Source organism: Castanea sativa, chromosome 3 (assembly GCF_040712315.1).
Source record: "Castanea sativa cultivar Marrone di Chiusa Pesio chromosome 3, ASM4071231v1".
Classification (NCBI taxonomy): Eukaryota; Viridiplantae; Streptophyta; class Magnoliopsida; order Fagales; family Fagaceae; genus Castanea; species Castanea sativa.
Window position 1 is genome coordinate 9,061,411 of NC_134015.1, and position 24,528 is coordinate 9,085,938.

Consider the following 24,528-nt stretch of genomic DNA (forward strand, 5'->3'; position numbering starts at 1 on the left):
TAAGAAAATGCATTGCGAATTGCCTTGACTAGTTTCTAAATGGGAAATAGAATGAAGCCATAAAGCAGGGAAGAAACAACAGAATTTTATTTTACTTAATTTTTTTTTAATTGCTTGTTAATTAGATACTTTTCTTTTGGACAAGTAAAACTGATTTTATATCGGATATACACATCAGGTATCTCACATCATGTAGATTTCACAGGTGTGAAACTCCAACTGAGGCTCACCAGGTGCATATACCCAAAGCAGTGCAAACATGTCTGGAAATCATGGAGACTGGCAAACATGTCTGCATATACCCAAATCACTTGGTGCCTCACAGCTGGGGTATATAAACATCAGATATCTCACATCATGCTTCCATGACGAGTTTGTATCAGAACTTATTCTGTAATTATGTTAGTTGATCCTTCTCATAGATGTGAAAATTGTTGTCCAAGATCAGCAAAATTCTGGATGCCATACACATTTTTCATTTAATTGGTTTCACAACCAAAAAAAAACACAAATGAAAATAAGTAAATAGATAAAGGAAATAGTGATTAGAGAAGAGAAACAGAATTCCAGGTCTGTTTCAATAAAATGCATTATGTATTGCTCGAGGACTCAGATAATGATGCGACTCCCAGGTAAGATTCAAGGATGCATTATCTGAAATCAGAGAAAATACAGTCAGTACAACTACAAATCAAAAAGTAAGGCTCCTCTTTAATTGCACAATCATGAATTGCTAATAACTGTTATTCCCTTTGAAACAATGACAGAATCAAAACAGAACCAAAGTGGAGCAAAGCTCTTTGCTCCAATTAAAAGTTCAATCAAAATGGGCAGTACTTACAAATCAGTATGAGAAGGCACATTCTGTGTTTCATTTGAACTCTTCTTTGACTTGTGCTTTGATTTCTTCTCCCGTTTCTTGCTCCTGCCAAGCAGTCAAACATGGGCATTGGTACAAAGAAAACAAATTAGGGCATTAGAGTGACAATTGTTAATTCATTATATGAAAAGAGTATTAGATAGTACTCGTCATGTGAGCTAAGACCCCAGCAAGATTTTAGTTTCCGGTTGATGTGCTTCAAATCTTTTTCTGAAGGGAATTTATATCCTCTTACCTGTATACATGGCCACAAGTAGAATGGTAAATGTAAATGAAAACAACCACATTTCACTATTTAATTTTAAATTACATCCATTAAATTTGGTATACTTATATTCAGATTGCAAAAAGTATGATGAATCTATACCCAAGAATCTATTGAATTTAGAGATTCAATGAGCTCTGAAACGGTATGTGCAGAACTCTGACGAGAGAGAATGCTCCTCAGGTATCTGCAAAGGAGCATGCAAGTTGAAGAAGACTGAAAAATTATTGCAAACAAGAAATAGGATTTTTTTATTTAAAAAATTCCACCAACAAAAAGAGATTTAACCCCAGATTCCTCCTTTCCACTCATCAATTTTTATTACCGTGGAATCACAGTTTGGCAACCAAATGTGAAGGTAAAAAGTTGTTGCAAAAACATTATTGTCAGGTAACTTTAAAGCAGTTTATAACCTCTCAAAGTCGAGAACTTTGTGCACCTCATTTGAACTACGCAAAGCAGCCAATGCCAACTGCATCAAATAAAAAAAAGACAAGATCAGTGTTCTTGTTAAAGAACAGATTACAAGGTTAAACCACAATCTTCAATTGGGACCCACAAGGATCCATTTCAGAAGTACAATATAGAATTGTTTGAATGGAATCCTGGGATAGGATTCATTGTTTTTATCAATGGTCTATTGCACATCCTGGGAATACAATTCATAAATGATATTTCAATATCTGTCATTCCGAGCGAAACTACGGCCCTTTTTGTTTCTCTATCTTTTTTGTTTTGATAAGTAATGAAAAAAATATATTAGAGAAGAACACAACCCCGTACATAGGAAATGTACTAAAGAGGCAAAAACATCAAGAAACCAAATTACAATGATCAAGCAAAACAGGAAGGGAAAGACAAGAAAAAGATGGTAAAACTAAACACCATTCCAGAAGAGTAAAAAAGAAAAAAGACTTAATCTCAAGAATGGACCGATCGCGACCCTCAAAGCTTCTAAAATTCCGTTCCCGCCAGATACACCACATCAAACAGTGCAGCACCATCCTTCAAATCACTATATTGTGATGACGCCTGAAATTGCAAGCCCAACAATCCAATAGATCCACTACCCTTTGCGGCATCACCCAACAAATACCAAACAAGCAAAAGACCATACTCCACATCTCATAAGCTATAGGACAGTGAAGGAGGAGATGATCAACAAATTCCCCACACCTTTTACACATATAACACCACTCAAGAACAACAAAGTGCCTTTTCCGAAGATTATCAATAGTAAGAATCTTTGCCTAGAGCAGCAGTCCAAGAGAAAAAAGCAACCCGGGGGGGAACCTTGGATTGCCAAATCATTTTCCAAGGGAAGGGAGTGGCAGTGGGGGGGGGGGGGGGGGAAGGGAGTGATAATACCCACTCACCACTCACCACAGCTGCTGGCTAGCTTCCAACAAAGCTTGTTAGAACCTACACCCCGCACATTTGTGGAATAGATTAAAGCCATACGCGAATCCAACGAGTGTGACTCTTGATCATTCACAAAACGGCGAAATTGTAGGTTCCAAAAAATTCTCCCATTTGCATAGTACATAACCTTAGAGACCGAAGCATCCCTTGTCCTACTAATATTGTATAAATCTAAAAACGCCTCCTTAAGAGGACTATCCCCACACCACACATCAACCCAAAACTTCACACGAGTACCATCACCCACATCATACCGAAAGAACTTGGAAAAATACAGCCAACCACTTCTAATGGACTTCCACAAACAAACACCATAAGCCCCAAACACAGATTTTGTAAACCAACCACCCCAGTCATTCCCATACTTCGCCCCAATGACCTTCTCCAAAGGGCATCATTCTCCTCACCACAACGCCACAACCATTTGGCTAGAAGGGCAAAATTAAACCTTCTCAAGCACCGAATGCCTAGCCCTCCATTCTTCACTGGCCTACAGACCTTCGACCAATTCACTAAATGAAGTTTACGATCGTCACCAATACCATTCCAAAGAAAATTTCTTTGTAATTCCTCCATCCGCTTGGCCACCTTAACTGGGATAGGAAGGAGAGAAAGAAAATAAGTAGGCAAGCTAGAGAGAGTACTCTTAATAAGGGTAACCTTGCCCCTCTTAGATAAATACAATCTCTTCCATCCAGCTAGCCTTCGCTCCATCTTCTCCAAAATAGGATTCCAAACCGTCTTTTATCTCTAAAGGTAGCACCCAACGGAAGATCTAAATATTTTAGCGGAAGAGCAGACTCTCTACAACCCAAAATCTCCACTAGCTCATGCAGATTAGGCACATCTCCAACAGGAACCAACTCAGACTTACCTAGATTAATTTTTAGCCCTGACACCTCCTCAAATCTAGAAAGAATCCCACGCAAAGCTGTTATATGACTGCTATCAGCATATAACATCAAAGAGAAAAGGGGAAAGCGGATCACCTTGCCTCAGACCTCTAGAACTCCCAAAAAAGTCAGAAGGGCTACCATTGATCAAAATGGAGAATTTAACAGTTGATATACAACACCTGATCCACCTTCTCCACTTGTCGGAAAAACCACACTACTGCAACAAAAACAAGAGAAACTCCCAATTCACATGGTCGTAAACTTTCTCGATATCCAGCTTGCACAATACCCCCGGAACCCCTGCCTTCAATCTACTGTCTAAACACTCAGAAGCAATAAGGACAGAATCCAAAATCTGACGACCTTTCAAGAAGGCGTTCTGAGATTCTGAAATAATACTGTGAACCACCCTTCGCATACGATTGGCTAACACCTTAGCAATGATCTTGTACAACCCTCCCACCAAACTAATAGGCCTAAAGTCTTTTAACATCCACAGCATCAATTTTCTTGGGAATGAGAGCAAGGAAAGTAGCATTGATGCTCTTTTCAAACACCGCATGGGCATGAAATTTATGAAACACATCCATAATATCTGTTTTCATCAAACACCAACAAGACTAAAAAAATGCCATTGTAAACCCATCCGGACCAGGCGCTTTATCACCATTGAAATCTTGGACCACTCTAAAAACTTCATCCTCAATAAAGGGTCTGTCTAGCCAGTTGGCCTCTTCCTCAGAAATGCTGGAAAAGACAACCTCATCCAAGAGAGGTCTGTGGACCTCATTCTCCGAGTATAATTGCCTATAGAAAAGAGAAATGCTCCCCTCAATGATCCCCTGATCTGTGGATAACTCTCCATCCACCATAAGCCTATCAATGGTATTGTGTCTTCTATGAGAATTAGCAATACGATGAAAAAATTTGGTGTTCCTGTCACCCTCCTTAAGAAAAAGAGCCCTAGATTTCTGCCTCCAGCAGATTTCTTCCAACAAAGATGATTTTTCTAGCTCTTCACGAATTCGATCCTTTTCCATACTTTCCTTCGCCGAAAGAACACGATCATCCTCAATGACTTCCAACACCTTGAGATCCTTCCACAAATTCTGCACCCTAAGGCCTATATTACCGAACTCCTCCACATTCCATCTATTCAAATCTAATTTCAACATCTTTAGTTTGTTTGCCAAAGAATAGCTAGGAGAGCCTTGGAAATGATAGGACTCCTACCAAGACTGCACCCTTTCAAAAAGCCCTCATCCTTTAACCACATGTTCTCAAACCTAAAGGGTTTATTGCCTCCAAGAAAATTCCCTCCCTCCATTAGGATTGGAAAATGATCAGAGAGCAACCTAGATAGACGACATTGACAAACATATGGAAATTTCTCCTCCCAATCTGTTGACAGAAGGAATCTATCCAATCTAGACCTTGAAGCAACCTCTCTAGAACTAGACCAAGTGAAATTCCCCCCAACCAACGGCAGATCAATAAGGCTTTGCTCTAAGATGAAGGCTGAAAACCAATGCATAGCAGTAATGAAATTTACCGACCCTGAACGTTCAGAAGGAAACCGCACCACATTAAAATCACCTCCCACACACCAAGGCACATCCCACCAACTACAAACGCCAGATAACTCCTCCCATAAGAAACATCTATCTCTATCACAATTGGGTCCATAAACACCAGTGAAAGCCCAAACAAAATGATCCACCACATTTTTGAATTTACAAGAGACTGAGAAGCGGCCCACCGCTTCCTCCAACTTCTCCACAACCCTGTTGTCCCACATCAATAACACCCCACCTGAAGCACCCACAGAGCCTAAGTAGAGCCAATCCACATGTTGACCTCCCCACAAACTACAAATGACGCCCCACATCAACGAGCTTCATCTTAGTTTCTTGCAAACAAACAATATCTGCTTTCCACTTATGGATCAAATTTCTAACCCGAAGCCACTTATCCTGCTCATTCAACCCTCTCACATTCCATGAAACAATTCTCAGATTCATTTATGCACTACCACAGCCCGCTCCCTAGTAGCACTCCTGCTCCTTTCTGACTCATTCTCCTCACCCCAAGAACACAATAAATTCTTTAATTCACGATGTCCTTTATGCCCAGCCTTAACCATCTTCCTCTGTGAGACTACATCAACCATCCTCTTTTTTCTTCAAGCTTCTAAAGCTACGAGCAAACCTATTACTTGTTCTTCAAAACCCTCCAGCGAGGTCCCAACGGATCTTTGGAAAGCTTTAATTCTATTAGTTACCCATTGAGACAACTTGGTATTATCTACATCCACCGTAGCCCCTCTCTCCTCAACCGCCTCAACTGTAGGGATTTCCATAACCCCTGGATTATCCATTGCCAGATGTGCCACTTCTAGCGGTTCACCTAAAAGTTCCCAATTCAACAAACCCTCCTCAGAGTCCCAATCTTTGCCCTCTGACCCAACCTCAGAGTCAACATAGCCCACAACACCATCACACTCCGAATCCCAACTGACAATTTGTCCCTCATTAACAAGAGAAGCCATACCTGAATTAATTACACCCTCCGAAGCATGCTGATCAGACACGGAATTAGGAGAACGATAAGCTGAGAGCGGAATAACTATTTTCCTCCCATCCCGAAGTTCAAGCATCCAATCTTTGGAATTACCCCATGTTCTACTCAAATTTCCAACATAATCACTAATTCTAGGACCAAAATCAAGTGGTGCTACAATGGAAAACTGTTCTGTCTTCTCCGATCCCACTGCTTGCTGAGAAGACTTTACCGAATCAGCCTCAAAAATCACCTCTTCCGACCCCATACCAGCCGCTACACTCATCAGAGAACTAATACCCACTGTATGTGTGTAGAGGGGTGACTGATCAGGCAGCATGCTTGAAAGCATCGGCGGAAGCCCAAAGTCAGTGTCACATGCAGAGAAGGTAGAAGGCACCAAAGACCCAAACCCAGGAAACACATTCAGAGGCACCGAGAGAGAAGTGCCAGCAAAAGGAGGGATCACAATAGCAGAAAGTGAAGACCCGACCCCCAGATCATGAAAACCTAAGTCGTTTGGCTGAGGTGAAGACTCACTCGACTGAACATCGAAGTTGCAAGCAAGAGAGGAGCTCTCAATCAGAACCACACTTGGCTGAGTTTCATCCGATATAAAAAGGGTGGGTTTAGTTCTGGAACGTTGTAGCTTAGGCTTAGGCTTGTGAGGCAAATCATTAAGATGCCCAGCTTGGGCTTTGGGCTACCAAGAAGCGCGGGGCCTTGGCCCACTTCCGTTTGTTACCACTTTTTTAAAACTTGGCCCATTACCATTTGTTAAAACAGTTTTAAAACTGTGTAAATTATCATCACCAATGGGCTTCACGACAACCACATTTTTAAACCTGGCCCACAATCGTTTGTTGACATAGTTTCAAAACTGTGTAGCTTATTGTCACCACTGGGCTTCACAGCAACCGAGCCCACCTCATTGATCATAGAAGAAAGCACGTGCCACTTCCCTTCATTCCCACGTTCCACTCGCAAGGAAATCTCCAAGGTCAGCGATACATTACCACTGCCTCACACATCGCTATTAGTGACTGACATGACAACCATTCCATCACAATCTTTTTCAATCCCGGAAATACCTCCCCAAGAAAAATACGGTTTCGAAAATTGGGAACCTGACAACATCTCTTTCCCTCTGTTTTCAAAACCTTCATAGTTCTGCCGGAACTTCTCCGGCACCCCCACTGGTTTCGTGTTGGCCCTCCTATGCTTAACACCAAAATTCTGATAAATCGGAAGGATTGTCTTCCTCAAATGGACTCCAAACCCCCTCCATCCACTGCCTAAGTTCCCTTCCGGTATGACAATGGATCCCCTCTGGCGGCCTTTGTCTAATTCAGAGAACAACAAAAAGGTGCCATGGGCATTGGACCCCAATTGAAGGATAAGGATTCTATCTCCCTCCCGAACAGTTTAAACCAACCGGCTTTTGCTTAGATGACAGCTCCTCAACGTGAAACAAAATACTCTTCGCACTCTCCTTACCCATACAGACAGAACGAGAGGTGTTCCTACCTCTTTCATAAATACGTAAAGAGAAAAATGAACCCCCTTTCTCAATAGCAAACTCAAAGGTTTTAGATTCAATGAAAACAAAAGTAGAACCTCCCATAACTAATAACTTCTACTTAAAACAAGAAAAACTAGTTTAGTTGTGCATTCTATGATGCTGACAGGAAAGTAGAACCTCTCATATGTTTCTCAATCTATACAACACTACTTTCTTTTTGATAAGTAATAAGTTTTATTGATATAAAAAAGGAACACCCTAGTACACAGGGAGTGTACAAGGGGTCAAGAAATCAAACACAAAAATTGCAAGAGTCTAGGAAATTAATAAAAGAAGGGAATGATTGTTTTTGCAAAGCAAACAACCAATCCTGCAAGGTTCTAAAAAAGAATAGCTTGAGGTCCGGAATAGATCTCTCAATATCTTCAAAACATCTACTATTTCTCTCCCTCCAAAGAAACCACATTAAGCAATGAGGAATGATGGACCAAATCTAACCATTTCGATGACGACCAAAGCTGCCTTGCCAACACCCTAACAGCCCCAAAACAGTGTGCGACATAACCCAAGTTACTCCAAATAGACCCAAAACCATAGACCATAGATCCATAGCAATAGGACAATGAAGGAATAGATGGTCAACCGATTCACCATTTCTTTTGCACATGTAGCACCAATCCAAAATCCACACCTTCCTTTTTCCTAAATTATCAATCGTCAAATATTTCCCTAAGACAGCAGTCCAAACAAAGAAAGCTACTCTAGAGAGAATCTTCTGCTTCCAAATACTTTTCCAAGGAAAACCATAGATAATGTTGCCAACTAGAATTCTATAATAATCACTAACCATGAATCCCTTATTTTTGCTAGGTATCCAACACATTTTATCCTCATTATAGGAGAACCATATATGGTTTCCATGAAGTCTGACATAGCCTCTAGTTCCCAAGCATGCACACCCCTAAAGAATCTCACATTCCAAAAGAGGACACCATTGGAAGACTTCATCAGCTCAGCCACACTGGCATCTTTTTTCCTACAAAATCTGAACAAGTCAGGATATCTAACAGCAAGAGATGTCTCTCCACACTACCGGTCTTGCCAAAACTTCACTCTAGACCCATCACCAATATCATACAGAATATGGCATGAGAAAGAAGGCCATCCTTGACTAATATTTTTCCATAAACCAACACCACAAGGGCCATTCACAAATCTGGTACACCAGCCCCCCCGCGCGCGGACACATCCATATTTCATTTCTATCACTTGTCTCCAAAGGAAGGGCATCTTTCTCAATCCCATATCTCCATAGCCACTTCCCAAGTAAAGCTTCATTGAAAAGTCTTATCTTCCTTATCCCTAAGCCACCCAAAGAAATAGGAGCACAAACAGTAGCCCATTTAACCAAATGAATTTTAGGTTCATCTCCAAAACTACCCCGTAAGAAATTCCGCTGAAGCCTCTCAATTTGGTTATCCACATTAGCAAGTATAGGAAATAAAGATAGAAAATGAGTGGGTAAATTAGATAGGGTGCTTTTGATTAGGGTGACTCTACCTCCCTTGGATAAATATAAGCGTTTCCAACCCGCCAATCTCCTCTCCATTTTCTCCAGAATTGGATTCCATATAGTCTTATCCTTGAATTTAGCACCCAAAGGAAGACCTAGATATTTCATTGGAAGAGAACCCTGCTTGCAGCCAAGAACAACCAGCAATAGGTCAATATTATAGACTACCCCGACCGGAACCAATTCTGACTTGCCTAAGTTTATCTTTAGACCCGACACCATCTCAAACCAAATAAGAATCATGCAAAGAATCAAAACCTGTTGTAAATCAGCCTCACAAAAAATTAGAGTGTCATCCGCAGAAAGGAGATGAATACCGCCAAGGATCTTCCCTCCAAATTACCCACACTAAATCCTGACATGTGTCCTTCATGAACTGCTTTATCCAACATTCTTCCAAGAGTTTCCTTCACCAAAACAAACAACAATGGAGACAATGGATCACCTTGTCTCAAACCTCTAGTGCTACCAAAAAATCCACAATGAGAGCCATTAATCAAGATGGAGAAACGTACTGTAGATAAACAAAAGAAGATCCATTGTCTCCATTTGGCAGAGAACCCACTTCTTTCTTACATCTGCAGAAGAAAGCTCTAGTTTACATGGTCAAAAGCCTTCTCAACATCCAGCTTACAGATCAGCCCCGGCACCCCGGACTTCAATCTATTGTCAAGACATTCATTAGCAATAAGAACAGGGTCAAGGATCTGTCTGTCCCTCACAAAAGCATTCTGAGATGCTGAGATTATATCCCCCATCACTGTGCGGAGTCGATTAGCCAAGACTTTAGCAATAATTTTATAAACCCCCCCCCCCCCCAACCAAACTAATTGGCCGAAAATTCCTAATCTCACTTGCTGCATGTTTTTTAGGAATGAGAGTAATAAAAGTTGCGTTTAAACTTTTCTCAAACTGACCACTAGAACAAAAAAAAGATGAAATACGGCCATAAGATCAGGTTTAACAATCCCCCAGCAAGCTTGGAAAAAATCCATAGGGAAGCCATTTGGTCCAGGAGATTTATCACCATGAAAACTCTAAATGACATCAAAAATTTCTGTCTCTTCAAAAAGTCTATCTAACCAATCCGCATTATCCCCAGATAGCATTAGAAAAACCAACGAATCCGGAAACGGTCGATCAACCTGCTGCTCAGAGTACAAATTCATGAAGAAATGAGTAATGCAGTCTGCAATTATACCCTGATCTGAAGACAAGGTACCATTAACCATTGAAACCATTGTTTTTCCTGTTAGAATTAGCCATTCTATGAAAGAATCTGGTATTGGCATTCCCTTCTTTCAAGTGCAACACCCTAGACTCTTGTCTCCAACTAATCTCTTTCATAAGAGTTAACTTTTCAATATCTGTACGAAGATTAGTTTGTTCTAACTTCTCCTCAGCTGTTAAGCTATGTGTCTCCCCTTTAGCATCCAAAACATTCAGCTTGCTCCAAAGGTCATGTTTCTTATATGTGACATTGCCAAACTCAGTCTCATTCCACTTTTTTAAATCCAACTTCAAGGCAGCCAACTTCTCAGCTAGAATAAAACTTGGGGTTCCTTGGAACAAATAGGATGCCCACTTCTTCACTTTGTCAACAAAATTATCCACCCTCAACCACATATTTTCAAAACGGAAAGGAATTCTACCTCTTCGCTGACTCCCACCCTCCAACAAAATAGGAAAATGGTCAAAAAGTATTCTGGACATCCTTTTTTGGGTGAACTGTGTGTTCTACCAAAAGTGGGAAGAAAAGGAATCGATCTAGATGAGAAGCTGAGGATGTATTGGACCAGGTGTAAAGGCCCCCTTCCATAGGTATATCCATCAACCCATGCAAAGAAACAAAGTCAGAAAACCCACACATAGCCCAAGAGTAGGTAGCAGCCCCCAATCGCTCTGATGGGAAACGGATTATATTAAAGTCACCTCCAAGGCACCATGGCAGATCCCACCAACTGATCAGCCCGGTTAGTTCCTCCCACATCAACCTACGCCTTTTGTTCAAATTTGGCCCATATACGCCTGTGAAAGCCCACTCAAATTGCTCGCCTACATTTTTAAACTTGCATGAAACCAAAAAATGCCCCACTGCTTCCTCCACCTTTTCCATAACCCGTCTATCCCACATCAATAAAATACCTCCAAAGGCACCATTTGAACCTACGTACAACCAATCTACGTATGGACAACTCCATATACTTCGAACAATACCTCTTCTAGTAATCCGCTCTAGTTTGGTCTCTTGCAAACACACAATATCAGCCTTCCAGGATCGCAACAAGTTACAAATCTGAAGCCTCTTGTCAACTTCATTCAGCCCTCTGACATTCCAGGAAAGTAACTTCAAATTCATTGAGCAACAGAGAGAACCCAATTCCTATTAATACCACTTCGCCTAGCAGACATAGAGCCATAATTAATAGAACTAAACAACCCCTTCAACTCTCTTAAACCTTTCACCCCCGAACCTTTTAAACCACATGTTATCTTGTTCACCTCAGCCCTCCGATTTAATTCAGCTTCAACAGCCAATAAAAATTTTGTTTCTTGATCTTCTAAACCCTTAAGGGACGTGTCAAGGAAGCTATCGAAATTATTGAATCTCTTTTGAAACCACTCGGAATAAGGTTCTTGGCTCTATGAAGTATCCACACCCACAAACCTTTCCACATCCACAACTGACTGCTCTGCTATGGCCAAAGGTAGAGAAAAAGCAAGTGGTTCAACATCTAGGGGCTGATCAACTTCCTCCGAGTAGGTATCCGAAACCCAGTCCTCCACCAATACTTCATCTTCTTCGATAAGAGCCGATGACACATTAGTAACGTCAGAAGACTCCAACGGAACTAAGACCAGTTGTTTTTGCTTTTCCAATACCCTTGTAGCTTCACACCGAGGCAAAGAGATTTGAATCGAAACCGCAACCCTCCTCCCATCACGTAATTCCAGTACCCACGGCTCTGAATTCCCCCATTTCTTGACTATATTGCCAAAGTGCTCCTGGAGAATCAGTCGAAGGTCACGCTCTAAGCTCTCGTCGCTATCAATGGTACATGCCGACCCATTCCTGGCCTCCTCAGCCTCGTCAGAGCCGAGAAGCTCAGACTCGACTACATCAGAGACTAAATTCAAGTCAATCAGCGCTGAGAACTCATACTTGGCTTTATCAATCTTATCGAAGTTGAGAAGCTGTGCAGCAGCAACATCGGAGACCATCGACGACATCAGCAGCTTTTTCGACTCAACCATTACATCGGTGCTTAGAGTATCTAAAGCTGAGCACGCCGAGACCGATGGACACAACGAAGACTTCCCTAGAGGTTGGGTGTCTTGCATCAGGAAAGGCTTGGTGGTCACTTCTTTTCTTTTGGGCCACCAGACCAAAGTGGGCTTGGGCTTAAATTTGTGGACATGAGGTGGATTAATTGGAATAGCTTCAGCAAGTGCATTGGGCCTAAAGACAACTTGCGTGGGCCCAACACCAGAAGGACTTACACAACCCACTTCCTTAATGTTGGAGCACTTAATTTCCCACTTACCATTCAGCCCACACTCCAAACTTATAGATACTTCTAGCAACAAAGGAGATTTAGCGCCATTAAGAGCATCGTCCTTAATTTCAAGCATGATTTCAGCCCCAAGTACCACTCTTTCCTTCCCAGCAACCCTATTGCGCAAATCATGGTTCTAATTGCTCAAGCTTGATTTGTTTGAATTCTGAATATTGGGCATTAATTGCTTTCCTTTTCCGCTTCCACCATTGTTTTTCCGATCACTGTCCACCGCTGCCAACAAAAAGGATTTTTGTTGTTTGAACTTTTGCACTGTTAGGTTCAAGACAGATTGAGACGGCGGTTTGACGACAAGTGTGTCAGGAGCAATAGCCTTACATAGATGAAATCTAAATCCTCTCCACCCACTACCCTGCTTTCCTTCCGGCACAATGATGAAACCCTTCTGACAACCATGAACAAGTTCAGAGATCATAAGAAAGCTTCCATGTGCATTGAATCCCAATTGCAAAAGAAAAACCTTATTACCATCCCTGAAGGTTCTTGCAAATTTTTCAAGTGGTGTATTTGACATGAAATCCTCCACATAAGTTAGCAAACGTTTAGCACTCTCTTTACCCATGAAAATAGACCGAAGAGAATCCTTATTCCTTTCATATGTACATAACATGTAGTAACTACCTCCCACCTCAACTGAAAATTCAAACGTTTTGGACTCGACGAAAAAGAAAATGGAACCTCCCATGATAACAGAGAAAATAAAAAAAAAATAAAAAAAACCAGAGAATTTTGTGACTAATCCGAGGTGGCCAGGCTTCTCATATATACAAACTGCATATTTATACAAACTGCCACAACACTACTTTCATAATCCCCTATTTTTACCTTAATCATTATCTTAACTCCCCATATCTGAAAGGGTTAAGTTATTGTGGTGCATCTACAAATATATTTTTCAAACTACTAGACTTCTTCAATAACAATTCTATTGATATGCTTTCCAATTTAGAGAATCAAGGATGAAAGTTTTCAAGTTCAGATTTAGAAAGAGCAAAAGATATTCCTAATCAATGTGGCGAAAAAAGATGTACAGTACCTGCCCGGGAGGGAATAGAAGTGGTGCATCAGTAAGCATGATTTTATCAACCTCCATCCTTGCAGTTTCATGTATAGCCTACATAACAGTAAAGCACCAGACAGGAAAAATGCAGTCAACCTCCCTGTAAGCATATTTTAGTGAACAGAAGGAGCATTATCTACAACAGTTAAGAGTACTAAAACAACATATGCTTAGTTGTTTCAGTATTTTTCCTAGAGGAAACATTTTACAATTAATTAAATTACATATTATTTACTTTAAAATGGTAACCATGCACAAAGATGTCATATGTGCTCAACTGCTAGCTATTCTTAAAGAAAATTAAAAACAATTAAGAAGATCAATTATGAAGCTATTCAGTTAAGAAGATCAAATAGGATGCAAACATTTTACCTTCAGCACATGAAGCTGGTCATCTTTTACTGGACAGAATTCCTGGGAACAAACACCAACCGAGAATATAAAAAAGAAGGGGAAAAAGAATTCTAACATCACAATGAGACCAAAAACAAAATTAAAGAAAAAAATACAAAGACAAATGAGCTTTCTGATGTAAAAATAACAAAACAAGAAATCAGCAAAAAGAATGGATTAGGATTAATCAACTTACCTCCATATCATTGACAAAACCATCAATGGAGCGATACGGTGCATAAACAATAAGATCAAATTCTAAACTCTGCAAAAATAAAGGAATAAGTTCAAGTTTTGAAAGCTTGCAAACTAAAGGTATATGCATTAGACAAAGAAAAGCAAAAATAATAAAGAAAACAATATTATGCACGGCACCTACATGCCTGATAAACTATCATCTCATTATTGAGAATCAACTGATGATCCTGAGAGATCCCCTTACCGAGCTCCTCTGCTGAAACATGATTTTCTTCTATCTTGCAAGCAGCATAAATGCACGTTAACCTGTGCACAAGGAAATAAATTCAATTTAATAATAACGTAATCACAATTGAGCACTATACCCCCAACAATTACCAAATCAAGAAATTCCAATAGTGCCCACTTTCATAGTGTGTCCAAATATATCTTCTTTTAGCAATATTGTCATGAAATTTTTTATATTTTTTTTATAAGTAAAAGTTTATTGAAGTATAAACAGGGTTCTACCCAAGTATACAAGGTGTATACTGCAAGTACAATTTCCTCAAGAGCTTCTAGTTTTCTACCATACTTTGATGTAATGCAGATTCAAACTTAATGGTGGATCATGTGAACGTTGGGAAACTTCAATGAAGAGTTGAAAATAAGTATAAAAAATAATCTTACATAATGTTTTTGGGATGATGTTGCATGACTGACCATTGTAGATAAAACCTTTTGAAATATATAAGAGCCGTTGCCTGCAAATGAACCAATTCAAGAAACTTGACTAAGATACCCAAGTTTACCATTTATTTATCATTTCATATCATTGAAAAGGAACAACATACCTGAATTTTATGAGGAAAGTGGAAGTTATTACAAACTTCTTGAAGTTTATTCTCATAGAACACTCGCATGTATCGCTCTTCTTCAATAGTAAGTGGTTTCGGACGAGAATGCTTATCAGCTAACATGAAAAGAACGAACCCATTAGAAAAAAATAATAATTAGACCTCTTGCACAGAATAGAATATGTTGACAAACTCATCCAATCCAATAAGAAAATGCTACAAAAAATTCAACTCTTGGAAATGTGTTTACCATTATCTTTCGAGTTAATTTGAGGTTCAGGGTATGACAACGTCCCATCCACATCTACTTCCATCAATGTTGCTCCATACTTCACAACACATCATTAGTTAATCAGCCCCAATAGAGTAATTAATCTTAACACAACTGCATTATGAGCTATATGACTAGGACTAAAAAACAAATAAATAAGTGAACAAATAACAATTTTGCACCATACCTTCTCTAGTGTTTGTATTGCTCTTTGACGAGCAGCATTGTATTTATCATCCTATTTCAGAGACCAGTAAAAAAAAAAAATCTCTTTTTATTATAATACATAAACAAATGTAGTAAACAATTACAAAACTGAATTAAGTAAAAAACTAAAAAATATATTTACCTTCACTACACACAAACAAAAAACATACACAAGGTTTTATTAATTGAGGAAATAATTTAATTTTTCTCACTCAAGCCAAGCTTAAAAAAAACTATTAAGCTTAATCAAACTGGGTTTTTTAAAACATACTTATAATGATCTTTTGTTTTTAATTACTCATTCTTTGATTTTCTTTTCCTAAATTTTCTAAGTAACCAAACGGAAAACGAAGCTTAAAGAAATAATTTGCTTTTCCAACTTAAACCAAGCTTAAAACAGAACTACTAAGCTTAATCAAACTGGGTTTTTTTTGTTTTTTTTAATAACATAGTTATGAAAGGAAAAAAAATGATCTTTTGCAATTAATTACCCACTCTTTGATTTTCTTTTCCTGCATTTTCTAAGCAACCAAACGGAAAACGAAGCTTAAAGAAATAATTTGTTTTTCCCACTCAAACCAAGCTTAAAACAGAACTATCAGCTTAATCAAACTGGGGTTTTTTTTAAAAAATCAATGAAAGCAGTTGCTTTCAATTACTCCTTTCTTTGGTTTTCTTTCCCTACATTTTCTCGGGAACCAAACGGAAAACGAAGCTTAAAAGAAATAATTTGTTTTTCCCACTCAAACGAAGCTTAAAACAGAACCATTAAGCTTAATCAAACTGGGTTTTTTATATTTATATATTTATGATAGTAAAAGTTAGTTCTTTTGCATTCAAATGTTACTGTTTTCTTTTTTTCCCTACATTTTCTCAGGAACCAAACGGAAAACGAGTGTAAAGAAGGGGAAGGGACTTACCAGCTCTTGAGTAGTGAAGATCCAATTGGCTCGGTGAGTTGAGGTCTGGAAATCGGCCATGGCGACTCGGAAACCCTAACTCAGTTGCTCTAAGTAAATTAATTAACTTTACAATTTTTATCTATGGGATTTTGTAATAAAGTGAATTGATTAGCAGAGAGAATTTTTTTGGGGTTCTGACTTGTGAGTGATGAAAGAAGGAAAGGAAACAGAGAGAGACCAATTTTGTCAGAATGTTTGGGTTTTTAGGGGTTTGGGTTTGGGTTTTTACTTTTAAAGCATGTGTGTTTTTTAAAAAATAAAAAATAGCAAAGGTACGTTTAGTTGGGAGTCTTTTGGGTAAATATTGGTAAAAATGAAATTTTTTGGGGTTATAGTCACTGTTCGAAGTTATTTGGGAAAATGAGGAGAGAGAGTGAATTTCGGCAACAGTGTTGCCGAAATTCGAAGAAAAGTATGAGAGAGAAAATCCAAACTGAGGAGAGAGAAATTTTGAGAATTTCGGCAACAGTGTTGCCGAAATTCCTTCTGCCCAAACCCTGCCCGCTTCACTGAGTGCCCATGCGCGTGAGTGCCAAAAGGAAAAAATAAAAAAGGTTTGTGGCAATCCCATTGCCGAAAATGGAGGGAAAAGAAAAAAAAAAAAAAAAAAAAGAGAGAATTACAGCAATGGGATTGCCGAAATAGGGGGGAAAGAAAAAGAAAAAGAAAAAAAAAAAAAAGTGGCCATGTAGTGCCGAAATAGGAAAAAAAAAAAAAAGGAAAATTCGCAATGGGTTGCCGAAATAGGGGGAAAAAAAAAAGTGGCCATGTAGTGCCAAAATAGGAAAAAAAAAAAAGGAAAATTGGCAATGGGGTTGCCGAATAGGGGAAAAAAAAAAAAGGAAAATTGGCAATGGGTTGCCGAAATAGGGGGAAAGGAAAAAAAAAAAAAAAATTGGCAATGGGGTTGCCGAAATAGGGGGGAAAGGAAAAAAAAAAAAAAAAAAAAAAAAAAAAAAAAAAAAAAAAAAAAGAGGAAAATTGGCAATGGGGTTGCCGAAATAGGGGGGAAAGAAAAGGAAAAAAAAAAAAGAAAAAAGAAAATTGGCAATGGGGTTGCCGAAATAGTGGGGAAAGAAAAGAAAAAAAAAAAAAAAAAAATTGGCAATGGGGTTGCCGAAACAGGGGGGAAAGAAGAAAAAAAAAAAAAAAAATAAATGGAAATTTGGCAATGGGGTTGCCGAAAATGGGGGGTAAAAAAAAAAAAAAAAAAGGTGGCTATGTAGTGCCACATTTGTTTTTTTTCTTTCCCCCTATTTCGGCAATTCCATTGTCACATTTCCTCTTTTTTCTTTTTTTTTTTTCCTATTTCGGCACTACATGGCCACTTTTTTTTTTCCCCCCCTATTTCGGCAACCCATTGCGAATTTTCCTTTTTTTTTTTTTTCCTATTTCGGCACTACATGGCCACTTTTTTTTTTCTTTTTCTTTTTCTTTCCCCCCTATTTCGGCAATCCCATTGCTGTAATTCTTTTTTTTTTTTTTTTTTTTTCTTTTCCCTCCATTTTCGGCAATGGGATTGCCACAAACCTTTTTTATTTTTTCCTTTTGGCACTCACGCGCATGGGCACTCAGTGAAGCGGGCAGGGTTTGGGCAGAAGGAATTTCGGCAACACTGTTGCCGAAATTCTCAAAATTTCTCTCTCCTCAGTTTGGATTTTCTCTCTCATACTTTTCTTCGAATTTCGGCAACACTGTTGCCGAAATTCACTCTCTCTCCTCATTTTTCCAAATAACTTCGAACAGTGACTATAACCCCAAAAAACTTCATTTTTACCAATATTTACCCAAAAGACTCTTTAGTTGGAGTAAAATTAGGAAAAATAAAAAATAAAGGAAAAAAAATAAGGTGAAAAATTATATTTTTTATTATTTAGTTAAAAGGGAGAAGATGAGAGAAAAGTGGTAAGTGCATCAGTTTTCTCCCTTTTTTTTAAAATACAATTTTTTTAGATTAGAGAAAAAATTAGAGTGAAAAGTAAGACAAATATTTGGAAAAAACTGCCCACTACTAATTAACATTTCTTTTTTCTAATTTCCTTGTAATGTTGGCTATTTTTTTTTTTTTTTACTATTTCAGTTTCCTTGTAACGTTGGCTTCTTCTTCTTTTTTATGTTTTTGTTGGGCAACGTTGGCTTCTTCTTTTTTCTTTTTTCTTTTTTGGTTTTGTTGGTGGGTTGTTCTTCTTTTCCTTTTTTTTTTTTTAATTTTTATTTTTATTATTTTTTAAGAAAACACTTTTGAATAATTTTTTAATGTTATTTTTGGAAATGTCTACTTTCATCTATACACAATTTTTTTAAAAAGTATAATGTATTACTTTTTGTTTTATTTATGAGGGACATGATGGTAAATTTATATAAACCTTATTTTCAACCAAACCAAAAAAAATTTCATCCTTCCACTTTTTCACCCTCTCAACCAAATACAAATGAGAAAAACTAAAAACTTTTCCATCCTCTCACTTTTTCATCTTTCATCTATTTTCTATCCTCTCACTTTTCTATCCTCTCAACCAAACAGACCCCTAGGCTGTTATTACAGCAAGATTTTTGAATGAGTTTTTTTCTTTCCTTTTTTTTTTAAGAAAGAAAGGAATGAGTAATTTTTATTATTAAAAGTCGTAAATATATTATTATTAGATAAATATTTCAATATATACAAAAATAAATTTTAAATTAAAGAATTTATAGAAAAATGACTTACCTAATTTATTTGAATCTATTTGAAGAATACAAAATTAATTGAATCAAAATTTAAAATTTGTTAGTGTTAAGTTGCCTATCTAAAATAACAACAATTGGCAATTAAGATAACTTCATATAATTTAACATTACTTGTAACTCAAAAACCAAATATATATTAAATGATGATGTGAATGGGGAAAAAATGTGACTTATTCCTACGACGGAATGGTGGATAGGTCCCGTTACATGGGAATGTGCAGTCCTTAAGGGAGTGGATTACAAGAATCCAAAAAACTAAAATACCTCTTAAGTAGAATGAGATGAGGGAAAACTAAATCACAACTAAGTCTCACATCATTTAAATAAGAGATTTTAAGAGGTTCCTAAAAAAAAAATAGAGGTAAGAGATTGTGTTACTATTATAAGTGCACAATTGCACCTGGACCCAAAGATAACTACGGGCTCAGACCCAATGAGCCTTAAACAATGAAATTTGTAGAGTGTGAATTTGAAATCTAGTTTAGGAATGCTGGAAACTTGATAAACGGGCTAAGGTGTTAAAATACTTGCGAACAATAAATGATTATTGCAAAGGAATTTCCTCGGACATAAGCCGAAGATAATTTCTTTATTATTTCTCTTTCTTCTTTGAAGGTTACAATCCTTAGTTCCTATTTTTGCTGACTGACTGATCCCCCCTTTTCTTTAGCCTTTACTCTTCTTAAATACTTCTTCTCTCTCTGCTTTATCCATGTGTTATACAAATCTTATCCTCCCTCTCCTTGACACCACCTTCTTCAAGTGTTTTAATAATACTAGAAGGTTCAGCTATACTGTTTATGGATCATTTCCCCATTAATGCGGCCAGGGAGGTAGGTGCAGGATCTTTAATATAGAAGTGGCAGCCTTTTCCTAAGATACTTCCCTAACACCGGTGCATCTAGAGGATACAGGGATCCCCCTCTTAACCAACGATCTTTCCGGAACTCTGCCTTGATCTTCCTAGCGAATCTCCAAGTCATCCCGGGTTTATCTGAGGAGAGATTCTTATTCAGATGCATCCTCAGACCCTCGGCGTGTGGGCCGACTTGCAGTCCTAATGGCCTTTTAATCAAGAACGAACTGGCCTTTCTTGTCAGAGCCCAAAGGCCCAAATACCTGCTCGGGTCCTTTTACTCCCCACAATTATTATAACAAATCAACAAAGAATCAGTATCATTCTATTTATATAAAATTCGTAACTTTCTTTCAATCGCAACCCACTTAAAATTAAAGGGTTTATTGAGCCAACTATGCAAGCTTTGGTAAAAGAAAAGTAGGCATCTTGCAATTTCATAAACCTATAGATAAGTAAAGTTTCTTGTGTATCATAAGTTGAAATACTATTATATTTATATTCTATATATAAAAAATATATATTACATAAAATAGTTTTTTTTAACTCTCCAATAGGAACAAAATTTATGTCCAAGTGTTTATACTGTAAATGAAAATAAATTAAATAAGAATGTAAAACTGTTTTTTAAACCTCCAATGATAGCTAACCACATCATTACTTTTCATGCATCATAATACTCTCGCTTACATATAAACATTCCTCCAAAAGTTACATTTACCATTAAATATTCTTCTACATGTAGAAGAAAAAAGTTTGGACAATTATGAGCTTTCTTGTATGTGTATATAGATTTGAATTTAAGTCAAACTTTGTCATAAGTTTAAGTAATATTATACTACTTAATAATTTGTATTTAATGCGAATTTTGGATTATATCTTCTTCTTTTACTATAAATGCCTGCAAAATTTTAAATTGATTAGAGATCAATAATTATGTCATTTAACAATTATTTAAATTTTAAGTTTTTGTATTTTAAAACTATGTATAAAAGATGAGTTTATAGATTGAATAGTAAATAACATTAAAGTGATACAAATTTGATATGTGTGTTAAGAATACAAAGAACATTTAATTGAACAGTGGGATTTTAAAATTTAATTCCAATAAAAATTATAAAGTGATATAATATTGCTTAAAGATGTGTGTGTGTGAGAGAGAGAGAGAGAGAGAGAGAGAGAGAGAGACAGAGAAGTACCAACAACAAAACAATAACCTGTAAGGCCTTAGCGAACTCCACAGGGAATGCCCAATAAGACATAAAACATTACCAGAATGGCCTTGCTAGAAGATAAGCTACTTTGTTGTTATCTTACTATAATTCGCTTAAAAACAAGCTTCACATTAGGATTTCAGCAAACTTAGCTTTGAATTCTAGGCACACCCAGATAATAGCAATTTAAAATGAAAATTTGGAGCCTCCAAGAATGTACTTATTAGAAAATCAAAAATGAAACAGACATCCCTATGTTCAATATTATGATTGATTGTTAGTGAGAATATTTTAATCTCTATCTGAGGAGCATAGTTACTAGAAGGTCAGAGAGTAGATCCTGTTACGGCTACAATAAAAACATGAATGCTATCACTTTGAATCACTTCATCTCCAGAATTGTTTATTCAAATTCTAGCAAATTAAAACACTCTATGCTAATTGCTAGTTTTTAAAAAAAGCATTAGAAAGGTTCTTTCTTTTTTCAGTTCATTTTAACAACTGCAAATTTATTATGAAGATAAGTAGAATCTGTTACTGTCTTGGTTTCTTTTAACAGCCTAATGACAAAAACAGAAAACTGCAGATACAAGAAGAGTGACTTAGTTGTCATCCAAAAGGCTGTAGAAAGAGTGTAAAACCCAACCACCTTTCCTTAAGTTTCTATGCTGCCAACACCCTATATAAAATACTAGCCCTTCTAAGCCTAAGCTCCTCATTCCACCACATCAATCATCATTGAAATAATTACCATAGTAACTTTTCCTTTCTCTATAACTCAAGTGTCTTTCATGGCCTCTAAAACTGTCTCCATGACATTTTTCTCACTACTAGTTTTTTCATTTGCTATAATCCAAATGGCAATAGCTGGAGATCCAGATATCCTCTCTGACTTCATAGTTCCAGCAAATGTTACAATTGATGAAAAATTCTTCACATTTACTGGCATGCGTGCCCTCCTACTAACGCTACTGCCTTTACAGCTTGGAAAGCAAGCAAGGCTGAATTCCCAGCTCTCGATGGACAAAGTGTTTCCATTGATGTCCTTTACTTCTCGGCTGGCTCCATTAACCCACCTCACACCCGTGTTCGAGCTATTGGGCTCCTTTTCCTGCTTCAAGGCACCCTTCAAGTGGATCTCATTGATACAACCAACAAGCTCTATACTCAGACACTACAAGCGGGTGACATGTTTGTGTTTCCAAAGGGACTCGTGCACTACCAGTACAACCCTGATGCACAAGTACCTGCCTTAGCAATTGCAACATTTGGGAGTTCAAATCCTGGAAGCGTGTCAATTCCCAACACTTTGTTCAACACTAGCATTGACGACAATATCTTGGCTAAATCCTTCAAGACAGATGTTGCCACCATTCAAGCTCTAAAGGCCGGTTTTGCTCCCAAGCCATGAGGATTGCATTCACTACCAGTTATAACTATTATATTGTTCTTTGGTGTTTTGTTTGTTTGTTGTTGAGTGAATTTGAGGCTTCCTAAAATGATGATTATTATGTATAAGACATTTATTTATAAAAAAAAGAAGACGACGACTTTTGAGCATGTGATTGTGCTAAACATCATAAATCTCAAATGTACTCCTTATTACCTCTCTCTTTCCATGCAATTTTCCAAATGAGTATCTTTAACCCTTCATGGATTTTTGAGTTCCACAGCCGGTTCCAATCCGTTCTTCAAAGTGGGCTAAAAGGATTGAACAGTGAGATTTGGTGATGCAGGGAGCATTAAAACCATATTCATTTAAGATTTTGTTTACTAAATTTTAAATGAATTTGGTTTTAATGCTCCCTGCATCATTTAGTCTACTCTAATTGCTGATTTGGTTGAAAATTCCCCATTGGGTTCCAGGGCTTGAAATAATTCTCCTGTAAAGTTTCTAGATGAAGATTGATATTCGAAACCCAAGTAGCTTATGTTATTTCAAATTCTTCAAACACTTTGGTTCCATCCCTTGAATCTTTACTTATGAGATCAAAAACTTAGTTAACTAGTGACTTTGGCATAAGGTTAAAGTTTGGCAGAGTAGGATTTCACAGGTCCTCCCACACAACTTAAGACAAGCCCCTTATGCAATAGATCTTTACTAGATAGAATTGATTTCAATTTCCATGAGAATTTTTTTGTAGATTTTCTTGGAAGAAGGTAGAACACCTTTGGTACCTAGCACTTAAGATCTGGACCCAGGTTTATCTCCATTTGTGAGAACTTTCCAACTAAGCTTGGCTACAAAAGCTTTGTTAAGATATTTCATTCTTTTCAGCCTCAATCCCCCTGCACCATTAGGTTGGTAAATAAAATCCCTAACACTTCAGGTATAACTTATTTTTCTCACAAGATTTCTCCACCAAAATCACTCGAAGTAGCATCTATCTCATCACAAACCGAGGAAGGAAAAGAAAGATACAACATAGCATACCCTCAAACTGAAGCTATTATAGATATCATCAGGCAAGACCCAGCAGCTTGAGAGAGTATCTTTAATTTCCAACCCTGTTCCCCATTCTTGATCTTTTCCACTACCGCATCTGAAGACTTGCTTCTTGATACCTTGGAACACAAGAATAGACGTCCTAGTACTTTTAATAGAGAGGAACTTTCTCTAGGCTTAAAATTCTAAAGCATAGATGATGTCCTACTATTTACATTTTTGCTTAGCATCATAGAAGATGTGGAACCATTAATGGTTTGCTTTGACCACTCATGGTATCTAGCCAAGCAATTCAACACTTCCTCCACCTGGGATGCTTCAGCCTTCACAAAATCAGTAAATCATCTGCAAACTTCAAGTGACTCACACTAAGTCTTGTGCTAGACATCTTGAACCTGTATCTTACCTAGCTGTTTAGCTCTCAACAAAAGCCTAGACATCAATTCAGTTCCTAAAATGAAAAAGGATGGGAAAATGCAGATCACCTTGTCAATAACCTCTTGAAGATTTGAAAAAGTTAGAAGGAGATCCATTTATTAGGTTAAGCAAACAAGCAAACAGGGTTAGATATACATTCTTCAATAAGTTTGATCCAATGTTTGCAAAAACCCAGACATCGTACAAACTAGAGAAGGAAAGACTACTCCATTTTAACAATATACC

At 37.6% G+C, this 24,528-nt stretch overlaps 1 protein-coding gene and 1 pseudogene across 1 annotated transcript; one reads left to right on the forward strand and one right to left on the reverse strand.

Moving 5' to 3' along the window:
* Positions 1-299: 299 nt before the first annotated feature.
* LOC142629510 (cyclin-H1-1) lies at positions 300-16,811 on the reverse strand. Its single transcript, XM_075803517.1, has 14 exons — positions 16,581-16,811; positions 15,641-15,691; positions 15,433-15,511; positions 15,180-15,298; positions 15,016-15,089; positions 14,532-14,652; positions 14,345-14,413; positions 14,128-14,169; positions 13,732-13,809; positions 1,559-1,617; positions 1,248-1,332; positions 1,027-1,115; positions 842-925; positions 300-654 (listed from the first exon to the last, which is right to left on the reverse strand). The coding sequence occupies exons 1-14, from the start codon at positions 16,638-16,640 to the stop codon at positions 651-653; spliced, it is 1,014 nt and encodes a 337-aa protein (XP_075659632.1). The 5' UTR covers positions 16,641-16,811; the 3' UTR covers positions 300-650.
* Positions 16,812-22,219: 5,408 nt separating this feature from the next.
* LOC142626717 (putative germin-like protein 9-2) lies at positions 22,220-22,914 on the forward strand (annotated as a pseudogene).
* The last annotated feature ends 1,614 nt before the right edge of the window (positions 22,915-24,528 follow it).

Bases quoted from the DNA above. Each gene is read 5' to 3' on its own strand.
- LOC142629510 (XM_075803517.1), bottom strand. From the start codon at position 16,640: ATGGCCGATTTCCAGACCTCAACTCACCGAGCCAATTGGATCTTCACT. The intron at 15,299-15,432 runs GTAAACACATTT...TTTTCATGTTAG, and splicing joins AATTAACTCGAAAGATAATG to CTGATAAGCATTCTCGTCCG. The intron at 14,170-14,344 runs GTAAGTTGATTA...GTTTGTTCCCAG, and splicing joins GTTTTGTCAATGATATGGAG to GAATTCTGTCCAGTAAAAGA.